Raw genomic sequence first — 15893 nt, 5'->3', positions numbered from 1 at the left:
TGTTACCAAGTGGAACATTGATCTCTCACACTGATCTCACACCCTGTCAGAACTACGGAATCCTCAAGGAACCTTATTCCTTTTGCATGCATGAGTTTTCTTTATAGGAAACCACTTGCAACTGATAGTACACTATCATTATCTTTAATCTCAACTGGGTCTTTCTTTTCTGATGAGGGAATCTTCAATTATCTGGAGTACACTAGTTGAGTGCATGCATGCATCCACTGATTGTTAACTCTCAATTAGTTCCTCAAACAGTTTGGAATTAATTTAACTGGACTTAACTCAGTAAACTGAGTTAACTAATTACAACTCAAATATAACTCAATCATATCTCCTTAATTAAGGGATAATCTCCTTAATTTAAGGGATAACTCTTGCATGACTTCAAAAAGACTTCTAACTTGAATTTCTCCAACTAATTAATTCATAAAGAATTAATTAATTATTTCCAAGCAGCTGGTGAGACTAAATTCGATTTTAATTCACAATTTTAATTCAAGGAAAAATTAAAATTGGAATTTTTGGATTCTATTTTTATCATTTCTTGTTGCTATTTTCAACACTCCCTCTCAACAAGAAAGGAATTCAACTTGATCTCGATCGTAAACCTTTGGAATGTTATGTATGCAACACTTCTCTCTAGTGTTGTTGCTCCAACAACTCTAGAAACAAAAAAAACATCCAACCTGAATCAGCATGATGCATTTGTCATCAAAGTCTCTGACTGTTATTGCCTCTGTCAACTGAAAACTTTGTGTTTCTGCTGACTCTGCCTTTCTGGACTGTTGTCAATCCTTCTCTATGCTCTTCAATGTCTGACTGCTCTAGTCTCTATCACTTTGATATCTGACTGCATCAATCATGTTGATTCCTCCCGCTACTATGTACTTTGGGCTCTCGTAGCAAGGTACGATCCATGATATAAAACTTCTCAATGGACCCTACCCAATTTCAGCCTTCATGAGACTATCACCTCACATCGCCCCACCTCACACCTGGAGGTATGGCTCCATGTGATCCCTCTGCCCAATTCTCCAATTGTGGCTCCTCCACAATTGTCTGAGACTTCTTCTGGGACTGCATGTTGAGAGGTAATTTAGTCTCCCTCTCAACCACCAAGTCTCTAACATTTGCCTTGCTCCTCAAGGCTTTGCATGCATCTTGAACCTCAAGAGCATACAGGTTTTTAACTCGTGAACCGATCTGCTTCACTTGTCTCGTGGCGATGTGTCTAAGGAAAACCTTTCCCTTACTCAAGACAACATCGTAGCCTTTGTCCTCCAACATTGCGACCAATACCAAGTTCTTCTTCAGACTAGGCACATACTTCACATCTATCAAGGTGATAGGAGCTCCATGCTCCCTCTAAAAAGCAACCGTGCCCACTCCTTAAACACTAAACCTTTCATCGTCACCCATCTCTATGTGAATCTTAAGGTCTTTCTCCTCCAAGGTACTGAATAAACTTTTATCGCCGGTCATGTGGAATGAGGCTCCACTGTCAAGATACAAACAACAACCCATCATCGATGACACCATGCATGTGATGAGGGTGAAGTCCATTTCAAACTGAGAGGCTAATGCCTCACCTTCCGATCCTTCCAAGGATCCCTTCTTGGACTTTTTCGATGGGCAATTAGTCGCATAATGTCCCATCTCGTGACAATTAAAGCATCTCACTTTAGACTTGTCACCCTTGTTCCCTCCATGAGAAAAATTCGATTTGGAATGGGAATCCTTCCCCTTCCCTTTCCTTGCCTTACTCGTTAAGGCCATATTTTCTTCATCATCATCCTTGGATAAAGAACCATCTCGTGTGCTCCTCCTGATCTCCTCCTGCATGAGATCTAACCATAGTCGTTCACAATCTGATAGTTTCTCCCTTCCATTCATAGAGTCCTGGTAGTTATTCCAGCTCTTTGGATGGCCAAGGAGAGCGAGGCTCACCATATCATCATTGGTAGTAGTTATTCCCACGTTACCAAGCTCATCTCTGCAAGTGGTGAGCTTGTTCAGATATGTGGAAATAGTATCGTCGTTCTCCATCTTGATTCTTTGAAGCTTATCCTTGAGCGCCAATTTCCTTTGGTCGCTACTGTTCTGGTAGAGGTCCTTCAATGTCTTCCACATTGAATATGGAGTATCCTTCCCATGGAGGCTTGAGACAATATGGTCTCGAACTCCCTCAAGGATGATCCGTCTCACTCTTGCCACACACTTCTTTCACTCAGTCAACTCTTGTGCATTAGTTGAACCTGGTCTTGGGATTTCTTGATCAATGAAATCCTTCAAGCCATTGTCTTCTAATACAGTTTCAATGTGATCTTTCCATGCTATGTAATTCAAGCTACCTTCCAAGGCATACTCGAGTCTCAAGTCATAGAACGCCAATGGCAAACCTTGAAGTATGATAAGAATTCGATTTGCACCTGCAACCCCGAACTTCAAACTTCGAATTCTCTTCTCCGTATACTGTTCACAACTTCAATAAACTTAGCTCTGATACCATATTTCTCTATCGATCAACTACCTCTGATACCATGTAGAAATTCTGCAAATTCTCTACAAATCTCACTCTAAGATTATGAAGAAAATCTGACTGTAGATTAACCCAATAATGCAATATACCAAAGCAAAATACTATAATCTATTTCTACTATTAAACTGCGGAAGCTTAAAGATCAAGTTGAATCAGAGCTGAACACATATAACCAGAAGAAGAATCAATGCACATGAAACACAGAAAAATACTCAGGGGAAAGCCTCAGCTAAAAACCCCACTATCTGTATTATCATACAAGGTGGAAATATTTCAAAATTACACAAAGCCTTAGCTCTCATAGCTAGCCAACTCTCAATGCAATCCTCCTGGATGCTCAAAGGCAATCAAAGCTTCTCACAAGCCTTCTCTTCTGCCCTCCAAGCTCCTATTTCCTTGCGCTGTTTCTCATGGGTGATCTTCTTTTTACCAAGTGGAAGACTCTCAACCAAGTGGAACACTAATCTCTCACATTGATCTCACATCCTGTCAGAACTGCGCAATCCTCAAGGAAACTTATTCCTTCTGCATGCATGAGTTTGCTTTATAGGAAACCGCATGCAACTGATAGTACACTGTCATTGTCTTTAATCTCCACTAGGTCTTTCTCAGAATAGACATGCATGAGCTTCTGATGAGGGAATCTTCAGTTAACTGGAGTACACTAGTTGAGTGCATGCATACATCAACTGATTATTAACTCCTAATTAGTTCCTCAAACAGTTTGGAACTAATTTAACTGGACTTAACTCAGTAAATTGAGTTAACTAATTACAACTCAAATATAACTCAATCTTATCTCCTTAATTTAAGGGATAACTCCTGCATGACTTCAAAAAGACTTCTAACTTGAATTTCTCCAACTAATTAATCCATAATGAATTAATTAATTATTTCCAAGCAGCCGGTGAGACTAAATTCGATTTTAATCCAAGAACAAATTAAAATTGGAATTTTTGGATTCTATTTTTATTATTTCTTATTGCTATTTTCAACATTTACAAAATTCTTTGTTCTTGTAACAAACTATACTAGCAATTGCCCCTAAAGGTGCAAAGATACACTAAAGGTATAGAAGATTTGGAAAGATCATCTAATAAAAATAGAGCCCATTGTTGAATGCATACTCATAACTAAATTTTAAGTTCATAACTAAATTCGAAGTTCATAAGAAGAATTGGAATCAATGACACACTTTCAAAAATCCTTTTAATAACACAAATACTCATAAATTTTTATTTCTAAATTTTACAACCCAATAAATTTAATTACATTCAAAGTAATGATTTAAAAAAATATATTTATCTTTAGTGCAAAAATTTGTAATAAAAAATCCGAACCGCTAATAGACATATAACTTGTTAAATATTGGTTACCTAACCTTAATACTCAGTACCTTATATTTGCATGTCTACTCGTATTAATTATTGTGGTTGTTGACGTAAGTCGGTCCTTAACCCAAGTTGAAAGTGTCACGAGAGTCATATGAAGTATGAAGATATTGGACCTCGTGGATTGAGTCCTTCCTTCAAAATTACCCTATAGGGTTCATGTGCGGCAGTTTGAATGTAACATTAGAAATCTTATTCTATGATTACTTGTCATAATTAACAATCTTATACTGTTTATGTATAGGAAAGCTAGAGGATACTCATTCAAGATTTCTTATGAGGATTTATGGAATGGAAGAGGATATCCATTTAGGATTTCTTACGAGGATGGTTATATGAGAACAGTATTGTAATCCTATACAATTTATATATAGGAATGGCATAAGATACCTATTCAATATTTCCTATGAAGATGGCTATATGAGAACAATATTGTCGTAACCTTATTATGACTTTTGTACTATTTATTTTGTTGAAGAGGAAAGAAATTACTAAATTTATTACAATCAATCAATATAAACTAAGTATTATTTATTTTTTTCTATTTTATTAAAGGTCAAATAAATTGAAAAAAAACAAAGAGACTTAGATTTCTATCCCGTTCAACTTGAGTTATTTTAGAAAAAAAAAAAACCTAAGTGCTCATTAAAAATATGAATCTACATTTCTATTGGGTTGAACTTTAGTTATTTAAAAAAATAAATTAAAAAAATTACATGTTCATTAAAAATTTGAATTTACGTGGTTTTTCTCTTTTTATTCTACCATATTAATTGTGCATGCTAGTAACCAACCAAAATTAATTATCAAATATCTGTCCCACAATGGAAGAATGACAAATATTGCATCATACACCCTACATAAATAAAAGAAAGGCAAGGAAAAAAATAAATCCAACAAATTGATGAACGAAAAAGAAAATGTATAAAGACTAAACATACGACAAATTTTGATGGGCATTGAGAACTCTAATTACTTGCAAACCTTCGTAGATGCCTAATCTATTCATCTTGCTTGGGCGATTTGGGCAAGTTCAAATTTTAATGAGATACATTTCATATAAAACCATTCATCCTACGTTGGCGATTTGGGCAAGTTCAAATTCTTACGAGATACATTTCATATAAAACCAAATTGATATGAAACCTTATTGCCCGACAACTTTTGTGATATGTATTTATGAAGGCTCTTACAAACAATCAAACATAGTAATCTAATATATCAATTATGGATTGATCATTCCGGAATTGATTAACTTAGAAAAAGAGAAAGAAACCTACCTGTTCATCGTGAAGAAACACCTGAGCTAGATTCTTCTCTTGTTCTTCCGCCATGTTTGATATACCCACTTACTGGTAATCATTCCTTTGGATTCTGCCAAAATTAATGAACATAAAAATCCGTTATGATCAATGGAGGAATAACGAATATTGCATCAAACTCAATGAAAAAGGGAATAGAAGGAAACAAATAGATCTAACGGAACAATGGTGAAAAAGAAAAGTTATAAAGACGACACATACCGTAGATTAGATTTCGATGGGCAAGCCTCAAATAGATGCTTAATCTGTATGTTTTGAGTAATCAATTTGGGCATGTTCGAATTTGAGGGCATAGATATCATATCATACTAAGTTCTAGATAAAACCAAATAAAAACATCCTTATGCAATTTACAAACTTATCTACAACCCTCCAGAAACACGGTTTTATATGGAAAACTTAGTGTAGATTTGGATGGATGCTCTAGATGGTAAGTGGGTTCAAATAGTGAGAAAGTAAATCACATATAACTCCAAGATCAAAACAAAATGAGGAACTCTTCTTTCCTTTCCATGAGTTTGCTCATCCAAGTATACATATGCACATTCCTCTCCTTCATTCCCACTTCTCTGATCATCTCTCAAACATATACACGCCCACACAGAGACACACACAAACATATAAACATACATTACTGCATACAATTAATAACAAAAAGAATAACATGCACAGATAACAAACAATGCCAATGAAGTCCACACTCCTGTGAAGAGAGAAATAGCAGAGGACATACAGATGTTGAACCAAAACAACCCATAACATTTCTTGTCAGTGTGACAATCAATTTATAGATGGAATATTATGTTGCACCTCGGATTCTAAAGCACTGATCAAGAAAATTACATTCAATACAAATTTGATCAAGAAAATTCAACTTCAATCTTTAGATAAAAGCACTAATAGAATCCCACTGCTATAAAGATTGCATTTAATTCAAATTTGGACGAGGATTAGTTATTTTGTCCAATATGGAAGTATAATTTTTGATTTGGCTGAAGTTTTAGCAATTTTATATTAACACGCGAAATTTTACTGTCGGATTTTCTTAAATATTATTTATATTATTTTCCCTTTTTACATTAAGTAAAAAGGAATGCTGCAATGGTTTCAAGGGCAATCTCAAGGTCCTTGTTGTTATTGGTGTTGTGTCTATGTCAAGAATTAGTGGTGGGATTTCTTAGCGACGACCGCAAGACATCCATTATTCGATTCCCGACCACTGGTACAAATCAACAGTTTAGGTTGCTACCAAGGGCACTCTTGAAGCAGAATCGGGCACTGAGTTGGATGCAGAACGACACTGTGCATTGTTGTAGGTTTATAACTTGGTGTTGCATCGCTTCTCGACAAGGCTAACAGAGCAAGAAATCTCTAATATGAAAAAAACGTCAGGCATTCTCACCTTCATCTCGGATCGTACACACCAGCGGCACACAACGCGATCATCGAGCTTCCTCGACATTGACACATCGAATGAAAGAGGCCTGTTGTAACGACCTGCAGTTCCTGGGTGCGTGGGCGGATGTGCATGCGCGCGGGTAGAGCTAAACGGACGAGCGTTTGGCGAAGTGCGACTGCGGTTGGAGTAAAGTGCGAGCTCGTTCAAGTGTGCGATATGACAATATGCGCATGTATGGAGGATGGGTGAGCATGTTATATGCGTGGGAGCATGACTTAGACTTGTATGGAGGCCGACCTACATTTATGAGGAGCCGACATGGTAAAGTGAAGCATTTGCGATGGAGCAAGGGGCTTTGGGCGAGTCGGCTGGGTAGCTAGACTACGCCCTGCACTTGGTATAAATAGAAGTGCGTTGGATGGCATTCAAAGCATCATTCGATCACTCATTCGCTCAAACATCATCACTCAACAAGGAAGGCGCAGTCTAAGTGCGCAGAAGCTAAGGAAGGCGCAGATTTAGTATGCGCCCATTCTTGGGCAGGTGTGCATGGTGAAGCGTGGTTGTGGGTGAAGGTGCGGGCAGGAGCACCCGGTGGTTGGGTGAGGGCGTGCATGGGTGTGTGGCGCCCGACGGTTTTGTGCGACGACTTGGCGCGGGTGTCTTGGCGACTCGGGTGAGCGCCCGCCCAGCGTGCAAGTGTGCATGGTGACTTGGTGAAGTGTTGAGATTGTGAACGGAGGTGTGTCTCAGGTAGAGGCGCCCGTGTGTGGCGACTTAGAGGCGCGCCCGAGTTGGGCAAACAACACGATCGTGCGACAAGGTGAACGAAGCGTTGGTGAGTCGTGTGGCAACCGTGTGGAGGTGCCGATGAGCTAGGTAACCGACTTTTGCCTTGGACTGTAAATTTGGCTAAGTATGAAACTTGGGGTTTCCAAGTATACTTGTAAAGCGTTGTAACTGTTGTATAATATATTATTCGGGCAGACTCATTGTTCAGGGAGTTGCCCCTCCCTTTATACTGTGCAATTGTGTTCATCATTTATAATTGTTGTTGATAATGAATGTGTATGGGTGTTCATTGGTATAAAGGATAACATAATAATACTTGGTTGTGAAACACAAACTAAGTAGGAGTAAGTGGTTAGGTGTAGTCCACGAACATAAGTATTAGTGAAAAGAAAGTGTTCGATGGTGTCGCACCTCACTAAGAGCGGTTGAAAGACTACCTCCGGCTTGGGGGCATGACAAGTGGTATCAGAGGCAAGGTTGCTCGTGACAAAGTGCAGACATTGAAGCTGATTCAGGGTTGAAGAAGCTTGACAGTTGGTCACAGTGAAGCAAGTACTTGCAAGTGAAGGAAGCTGTTTCACATACAAGTGGAACAAGGGCTGGTTCAGGTTGCAAGCATCTTGGTGAAGTTGTTGGATGGTCGAAACTAGATCGCAAAGAAGAAGGAAGCTGTTAGCAATGGCAGCTGAATCTCAGGCTGGGTCTAGTCACGGTGTGCAGGATGCTACTATGGCACTTATGGAAAAAGTGTTGGAAAGGATGGAGGACTTGGAAGCTTTCTGGGCTAAGAAGATGGACTTGTTCGATAAGGAGCAAGAGGCCAATTCGAAGATGAAGGAAGAGCTCGATGAACTCCGGACTCAACACGAGTACACTGATCTTATGTGTACACAACTTGAAGTAAGGGTCAAGGAGGTTGAAGAGGCAAGAGACCAAGGTCTTGCAAAGATCGTGGGCTTGCGAAAATCTCTTGACAAAGCCAGAGATGAGATCGCGGTGTTGAAGAAGGCCGTGAGGCATAACTCAGGTGGAGGAGTGCCTCATGTGAAAGTCAAGGAACCGGAATCTTACGATGGTACAAGGAGTGCAAAGACTCTTGGCAACTTTCTATGGGACATGGAGCAATACTTGGAACGATTGGGTCTATCTGATGATGAGACGAAGGTGAAGGTAGCTACTCAGTTCTTGACAAAGGATGCTAAGATGTGGTGGCGAAGACGGATGGATCAGATTGCCAATGGCAATGCTGGTGACATTACTTCGTGGGATGACATGAAGAAAGCTTTGCAGACCCATTTCAGTCCTCAGGATGAAACGTGGGAAGCAAGGATGAAAATTAAGTTCATAAAGCAGACCGAGAACCTTTAGACATATCAACGGGAGTTTGCAAGTGCGGTTCTGGAACTTCCTGACATGGCGGAGAGGGACAAGGTGTTCAATTTCATTATTGGGTTGAAGCCTTGGGCACGCAATGAAGTGAAGAGGCAGAGGATTAGAACACTTGAGGAAGCTTTTGCTGTTGTTGACAGGTTGGTGGAGCATTATGATGAGACTTCTGATGATAGGAAGAAGAAGTCCGATAAGTTGAAAGATAAGAAGAAGGATGATGCTTCGAAATTGGATGATAATTCGAAGACGAAGAAAGCCTTGAAGTGTTGGATATGTGCTGGACCACATATGGTGAAGAATTGTCCTTCTAGATCGAAAGTGGTTGCGATTGCACAATCTAATACGAAGAATGAAGAAGCTTCTGTGGGGATGATGCAGATACTTGGTGCTGCTGCTGCTACAGAGGTGGTCTCTTGGAGGGATCCTAAGAGGAACAATTTGGAGTATGTTCGGATGAAGGTTGGAGGTGCTGATATACTCACTATGGTGGATAGTGGGGCCTCTCACAACTTCATGGGAGAAGATACTGCGAGAAGAATTGGGCTGAAATTTGTACCGGTGAAGGCACAAATGAAGACAATCAATTCTCCTCCTGATAATGTTCTTGGTATAGCTGGTAAAGTGGACACAACACTTGGTGAGTGGACAGGGAAGGTCGACTTCACTATAGTGCGGATTGATGACTATGAGGCTGTGCTGGGGATGGAATTCATGAAACAGTTTGATGCTATGATTGTTCCACATTTGAAGAAGCTGTACATTTACGATGGAAGGGAAGATGTACCCATTGGTGTACCAACCATTGGAGTGACAAGACCTGATTGTAAGTTGGCAATGATGCAAATGGAGGACGAGAAGCGGATGGAAGACATGAGTAAGCGGTTGTCCACGGTTGAGACAAAGCTTACCGAGCAGTCATTGGTCATCAGGACACTTTTAGATAGTATCTTGGATTTGTCAAGAAGGCTAGAAGTGGTCGAGGATGATGATGATGATGATGAGGCATATGTGAGGCCGAATGTCTGGGAGGAGGATCGGGTCACTTATCTACAGAGGATGGAGATAGAAGATCCTGACAAATGGATTGAGATGATTAGTGAGGGTGAGCCTTCAGGCATTACTCCCTCCACATCTTCTTAGATGACAAGAAGATGAGGCTCATTGTTAGCTGCTCATGGCAGTGAGTCCTTAAAACAGGTTGAGCAGGTATGACAGATGGTGCAGGGATGGCTTGACATCAAGCATCATGACATGTTGCAGATGGGATGGAGTTTCCATGGACCTGAACATGGTGATGAGATTCTTGGTGAGTCCAGGATGTGGCAGAATCCGAGATAGACTGGTGAAGGCATAAGGATGTTCACTCTCATGGCTTGAGCATGACAGTTGGATTAGCTACCCAACTAGTTCAAACATGAGGTCCGGAAGTGCATGGAGAGATGCTGGCATCAGGCAGACGGGGAGGACAGTTCACAGGATGAGGACGACACATGGTGGAGATAGAGTTCTACATATGTTGCAGAGATGTTTGCAGTATGTGGAGGAGTTGACATCATGGACTGAGGATGAGACAGACATTGATGTTGATCTTGGTGGATGGCTACCAGGATGGTATGTTGTCGAGGACGACAACAATTTCAGGTGGAGGATGATGTAACGACCTGCAGTTCCTGGGTGCACGGGTAGAGCTAAACGGGCGAGCATTTGGCGAAGTGCGACTGCAGTTGGAGTAAAGTGCGAGCTCGTTCAAGTATGCGATATGACAATATGCGCATGTATGGAGGATGGGCAAGCATGACTTAGAATTGTATGGAGGTCAACCTACATTTATGAGGAGCTGACATGGTAAAGTGAAGCATTTGCGATGGAGCAAGGGGCTTTGGGCGAGTTGGCTGGGCAACGAGACTACGCCTTGCACTTTGTATAAATAGAAGTGCGTTGGATGGCATTCAAAGCATCATTCGATCACTCATTCGCTCAAACATCATCGTTCAACAAGGCAGGCGCAGTCTAAGTGTGCAGAAGCTAAGGAAGGCGCAGATTTAGTATGCGCCCATTCTTGGGCAGGTGTGCACGGTGAACAGCGGTTGTGGGTGAAGGTGCGGGTAGGAGCGCTCGGTGGTTGGGTGAGGGCGTGCACAGGTGTGTGGCGCCCGACGGTTTTGTGCGACAACTTGGTGCGGGTGTCTTGGCGACTCGGGTGAGCGCCCGGTCGGCGTGCAAGTGTGCATGGTGACTTGGTGAAGTGTTGAGATTATGAACGAAGGTGTGTCTCGGGTAGAGGCGCCCGTGTGTGGCGACTTGGAGGCGTGCCCGAGTTGGGCAAACAACACGATCGTGCGACAAGGTGAACGAAGCGTTGGTGAGTCGTGCGGCGACCGTGCGGAGGTGCCGACGAGCTAGGCAACCGAGTTTTGCCTTGGATTGTAAATTTGGCTAAGTATGAAACTTGGGGTTTCCAAGTATACTTGTAAAACGTTGTAACTGTTGTATAATATATTATTCGGGCAGACTCATTGTTCAAGGAGTTGCCCCTCCCTTTATACTGTGCAATTGTGTTCATCATTTATAATTGCTGTTGATAATGAATGTGTATGGGTGTTCATTGGTATAAAGGATAACATAATAATACTTGGTTGCGAAACACAAACTAAGTAGGAGTAAGTGGTTAGGCGTAGTCCACGAACATAAGTTTTGGTGAAAAGAAAGTGTTCGGTGGTGCCGCACCTCGCTAAAGAGCGGTTGAAAGACTACTGCCGGCTTGGGGGCGTGACACCTGTGGGCGGAATCCAATTATGGCTCCAATGTGGTGATCAGTATCCTAGACTCCGACATTTGGCAGGAATGATGAAGCTTCAACTATCAGAGATAGACGTCGATTGCAAAAAATAAAGAAGTAGACGAAAGTCGATGGTGATCTCTTTCAAAAGAGAACACCTTTGGTGTAAAAATAGTAAATTATTTAAAACCAAAAACATATCTTACCTAATTACTTATCTAAATCAATTATTGCTAAATACTTTCACAACATTAATCATCTTATTTTTTTAATCAAACTAAAATCAACCATTACTCTTTCATAAATAAATAAAAATTGAAAAATATTTTAACAATAATCATTTTATTTTTATTTACCAAACTAAAATTGAAAAAATTCCAAATAATTTCAATTGGGAAGATAAATACAAACTAAACTGGATCGATCCGGTTACAGTTTCCGTTTATAACCCATCTCACTTTCGTCCCAAAACACTTTCAAAATCAAAGTTAAGCAGGTGGGTGTGAAATTAATGCCTGCCACCAAGCACCCTCAAGGTTACTCGCCCTCCAGCGTCCGACGAAATGAAATTCAAACCCCCGTTCTTAGCTCCCTTATTCTCAATTCAATTCCTCTGTCCCTCTGCTCCCCCTGTCTTGCTACTAGTGGATAATCTATTTTGCAGTGCCCCTGAATAAAATAACCATGTTTCCATTATATTAGCACTTTCACCAGGCCTGGAATTTCAAATTTTTTTTGCCTGTCAAATTAAAATTTGACGACGTTTTTGTATTTTTTTTACCTTTCATTTTACGTTTTAACTAAATATGTGAGTGTCATGGAAAACTCTATTTTAACAATTTTTGTAAATTGATTCCACAAAAAATAAGTCATGAAATGGAGGCTGATAATGACGGCTGATAATCACTGTTATTTATAATGATTCTTGTTAGATTGAAATTGCAGATTTGTACTCTATCAGATTTATAAAAATTTTGCAAAAAACTTACAATCCATGGATTATAAATAAATAGTGAACTATAAATAAATAATCTAGAGAAAATACAGAAAAGTTGTGTAATAATAAACAGTGATTATATTTCATTAAAAGTCAAACTTTCTGGAGAAACTACAAATTTTTTTATCAATAGGAATATCTCAATACATAGATCCTCTATTAAACATAGACTAGAAGAATTTAAAGCTCAAGAATCCTTCTTGAATTTGTATCTATCCATATCTCATATACTGCATGCCAATCAACATTAGATGATTCAGGTCCATTCAAAGATACTCTCATTAGAGCATCTAATGTATCCAACCCAAGCCTCGATTTTCTAATGTCCTTGATGATGTTTTGCTTAGAAAATCCCCTTTCACAATCCACTGTACTTGCAGGAATAGTGAGGACAGCTTGCCATAATTTCATCATATTAGGATAGGTTTTGTGCCATTGTTTTGTGTTACGAAAGACTTTCCATGCTTCTTTCATAGAAAACCCCTCACAAGCCAGATTTAATGAATCAACAAAAGGGTGCAACTCTCTTTTACAAGCCTTAACATCAAATAAAGCTACAAATCCAACATCACTGGATACCGTATGTTGCAAATGTTGAAAAAGCTTTAACAACCAACGCTCTGAATTTTTCTCACGACTACGACGCTCTTCTGAATAATAACAAGGGCTGAACAATTTCGCTGCATTAAAAAGATGAAGGTCTGGAAATCTTTCATTCAAAGAGTCTATCAGAGTCTCTATATAACCTTCAGTGAGTTGCTGACAACTCTCTTGTGTACCTTCAATACAAGGTTTCATAGATTGTTTCCTTGCTTCATTGGATTCAATATCCATGGCTGAGATAGAGATGTATTGTAACTCATGTCTATCTACAACTTTCCCTTCATCTTTAATATCAATATATCCATTTTGAGAATCATTTAAAAACTTTGAAAGATAAGTTGTGCCTTCTGCAAATGTCTCTTTTCTCAAAAACCATCTAGATAATGTACTTATAGTTACTTCAAGAGCCAACCCAATAGTTGTAATGTCTACATTTTCTTCTTGAAAAGTCAAATTCAACTTGTTCAATTCCCCTAGCACATCAGCAAGCATATGTAAACAAAACTGGACAGAATATATTCTTGTCTTATCATACCAAGATGAAGTTTTTTTTTCATTTTTCCACAAAGTTAAAATTGCTGGCATAAGCTTCACAAGCCTTATAATAACTTCCCCCCTGGATAACCATCTCACTGAATGTATTTGTAGAACATCAAGAACATCAATTTGCATGACTCTAAGCAAATCATTAAGTTCGTTATTTCTCTTTGGAGAGTTTTGAACCCATGAATACACTTTGTTTGCAATTTTTTCAACAAATAATAACTCAGGGAATATCTTAGAAGCATCTGCTGCTGCTAAAGACTCACGATGAGCCACACAATGAACTGTAATAAGGTTTGGATTGTTCTTTTTCAAAAATGAAACAAAGCCATTTTCATGTCCAATCATTGCTGAAGCTCCATCTGTAGAAACAACTATCAAATCTTTATATTGAAGGCCTCTGACATCTATTAATTGATTGACACTATCATATATTGTTTTTCCTTTTCCATCTACTACATCTTTGAGCTTCATAAACTGCGAGATAGGTGGCCCGAGACCCTTTGAGTCTAAATATGTTGCATAAATAACAAGGTGTTGCTCTAAGGTTCGATCAATGCTTTCATCAACCATCAATGAGAAGAAAGGACTTTCCAACATATTTTTTATCTGAATTTGTTCAAGATGTTTTGATATGCAATATATAAAATCATTTGCAGACTTACGATTAGTGTATGAAGAGTACTCTTGAGACTTTGGCATATTTGGAGTTTTTGCATCCATTAGAAATTTGCAAAGCTTCTCATACTTTGATAGAGATAAATCTTCTTGACAAGTGAAATATGATATTTTCATTGTAGAAATCACTCTTTCTTTATTGGCATCTCTCATCTGTCTAATATGATCTGGAATTGGTTTCATCTTTCCCTCTAATGCATTAATCCATCTTTCCTTAGCATCTTTATGCGCCCGTGATTTTTCATGAGTAACAAGAGCATCATGTTGTAATGTGGTGCAACCATTCCCTAAACCCCATGGTCCATTCATCCTATACTTCTCACAATAGTTACACTTCATAGTTATTTTATCATCAAACCTCACATAATTCAACCAAACAAACTTATTTAACCATTCCATGCGAAATTGTCTTTTTGTTTGCACTTTCATTTCTGAATTATCACCAACCTCTTCTTCAAATTCATTTGTTTCTTCATCTACATCATGTTCAGAAGAACTTCCAAAAATTTCATGTAATTGTTGTTCCACCTGAGCATTATGGGTTTCTTCAAGTGTTTTTGAATTCTGTTGAGTCTCAGAAGTTTTCGCTTTTGTCCATCCATACATTTCCCCAATTGTAACTTGTACCTTTCTCTTTTGAGACATTAGTAGGTTTGTGACCACCTGTATAAAATATATATATAAAAACTAAAATTCATTAAATAAAAAATGAATATAACAATGGACAACATTGTAGAATAAATACGCAGAACATAAATATATCTGAAAATGAACTTCAGCCTGCTACAATTTGCATCCCAAATATGTAACAAACCAAACAGAGACTCCAGCACTATCAATTTAATGTGAAAGTAAATAGCTGCAATTTAATGTGAAAGTAAATAGCCGAACCGGAATAGTTAACCAGAAATTATAGAGCAAATAGGTTGAGTGCAGCAACCCAGAAATAGAGAAAATTACGAGAGTATTCGGTGTATACAGATCATACTTGTTAAATACTATACACCATCACAACAGCAAAGGAAAAAACAACCATTGCAAGTCCACCAAAAGACCCCCGACGAAATCTAAACTATGAGCACTGTTGTGTGATATAGAAAAGATTAATTAATTATGAATAGTGCAAATTCCCTCCAGACACCAGACCATAACAACCTTCAAATGAGGAAAAAAAACAATGACATAGAAATTACTCAATATCCGGATGCATGTGAGCGCTGTAACACAATCAACCTATTTTACGGGCAAAACAGCCCAAAAACCTCAAAAAGATTCAAAAAGGGGAGAAATCTATGAATATAAACCACGTTGCAAATTCTCAATATATATATATATATATATATATATATATATATAGGTTGAAAAGATTTGAGGTATTTATGCCTGCATCTATGCTGCATGTACTTCTTTGGCATAAACGACAAGGCTATACTGTCAAGTTTATAAATTGGTATA

At 38.9% G+C, this 15893-nt stretch overlaps 1 protein-coding gene across 1 annotated transcript; it reads right to left on the bottom strand.

Annotated features, from left to right (window-relative positions):
• Positions 1 to 12794: 12794 nt before the first annotated feature.
• On the bottom strand, positions 12795 to 14747 carry LOC149216777 (uncharacterized). Its single transcript, XM_089390064.1, has 2 exons — positions 13723 to 14747; positions 12795 to 13593 (listed from the first exon to the last, which is right to left on the bottom strand). The coding sequence occupies exons 1-2, from the start codon at positions 14745 to 14747 to the stop codon at positions 12795 to 12797; spliced, it is 1824 nt and encodes a 607-aa protein (XP_089246190.1).
• Between the last annotated feature and the right edge of the window lie 1146 nt (positions 14748 to 15893).

The sequence above is a fragment of the Pinus tabuliformis genome, chromosome 1_1, assembly GCF_031772625.1.
Source record: "Pinus tabuliformis cultivar Carrire ecotype Pingquan chromosome 1_1, CPIR1, whole genome shotgun sequence".
In the NCBI taxonomy this organism is placed as follows: Eukaryota; Viridiplantae; Streptophyta; class Pinopsida; order Pinales; family Pinaceae; genus Pinus; species Pinus tabuliformis.
Note: the sequence above shows the minus strand (reverse complement) of the source record. Positions and strands in the feature narration are given on the sequence as shown.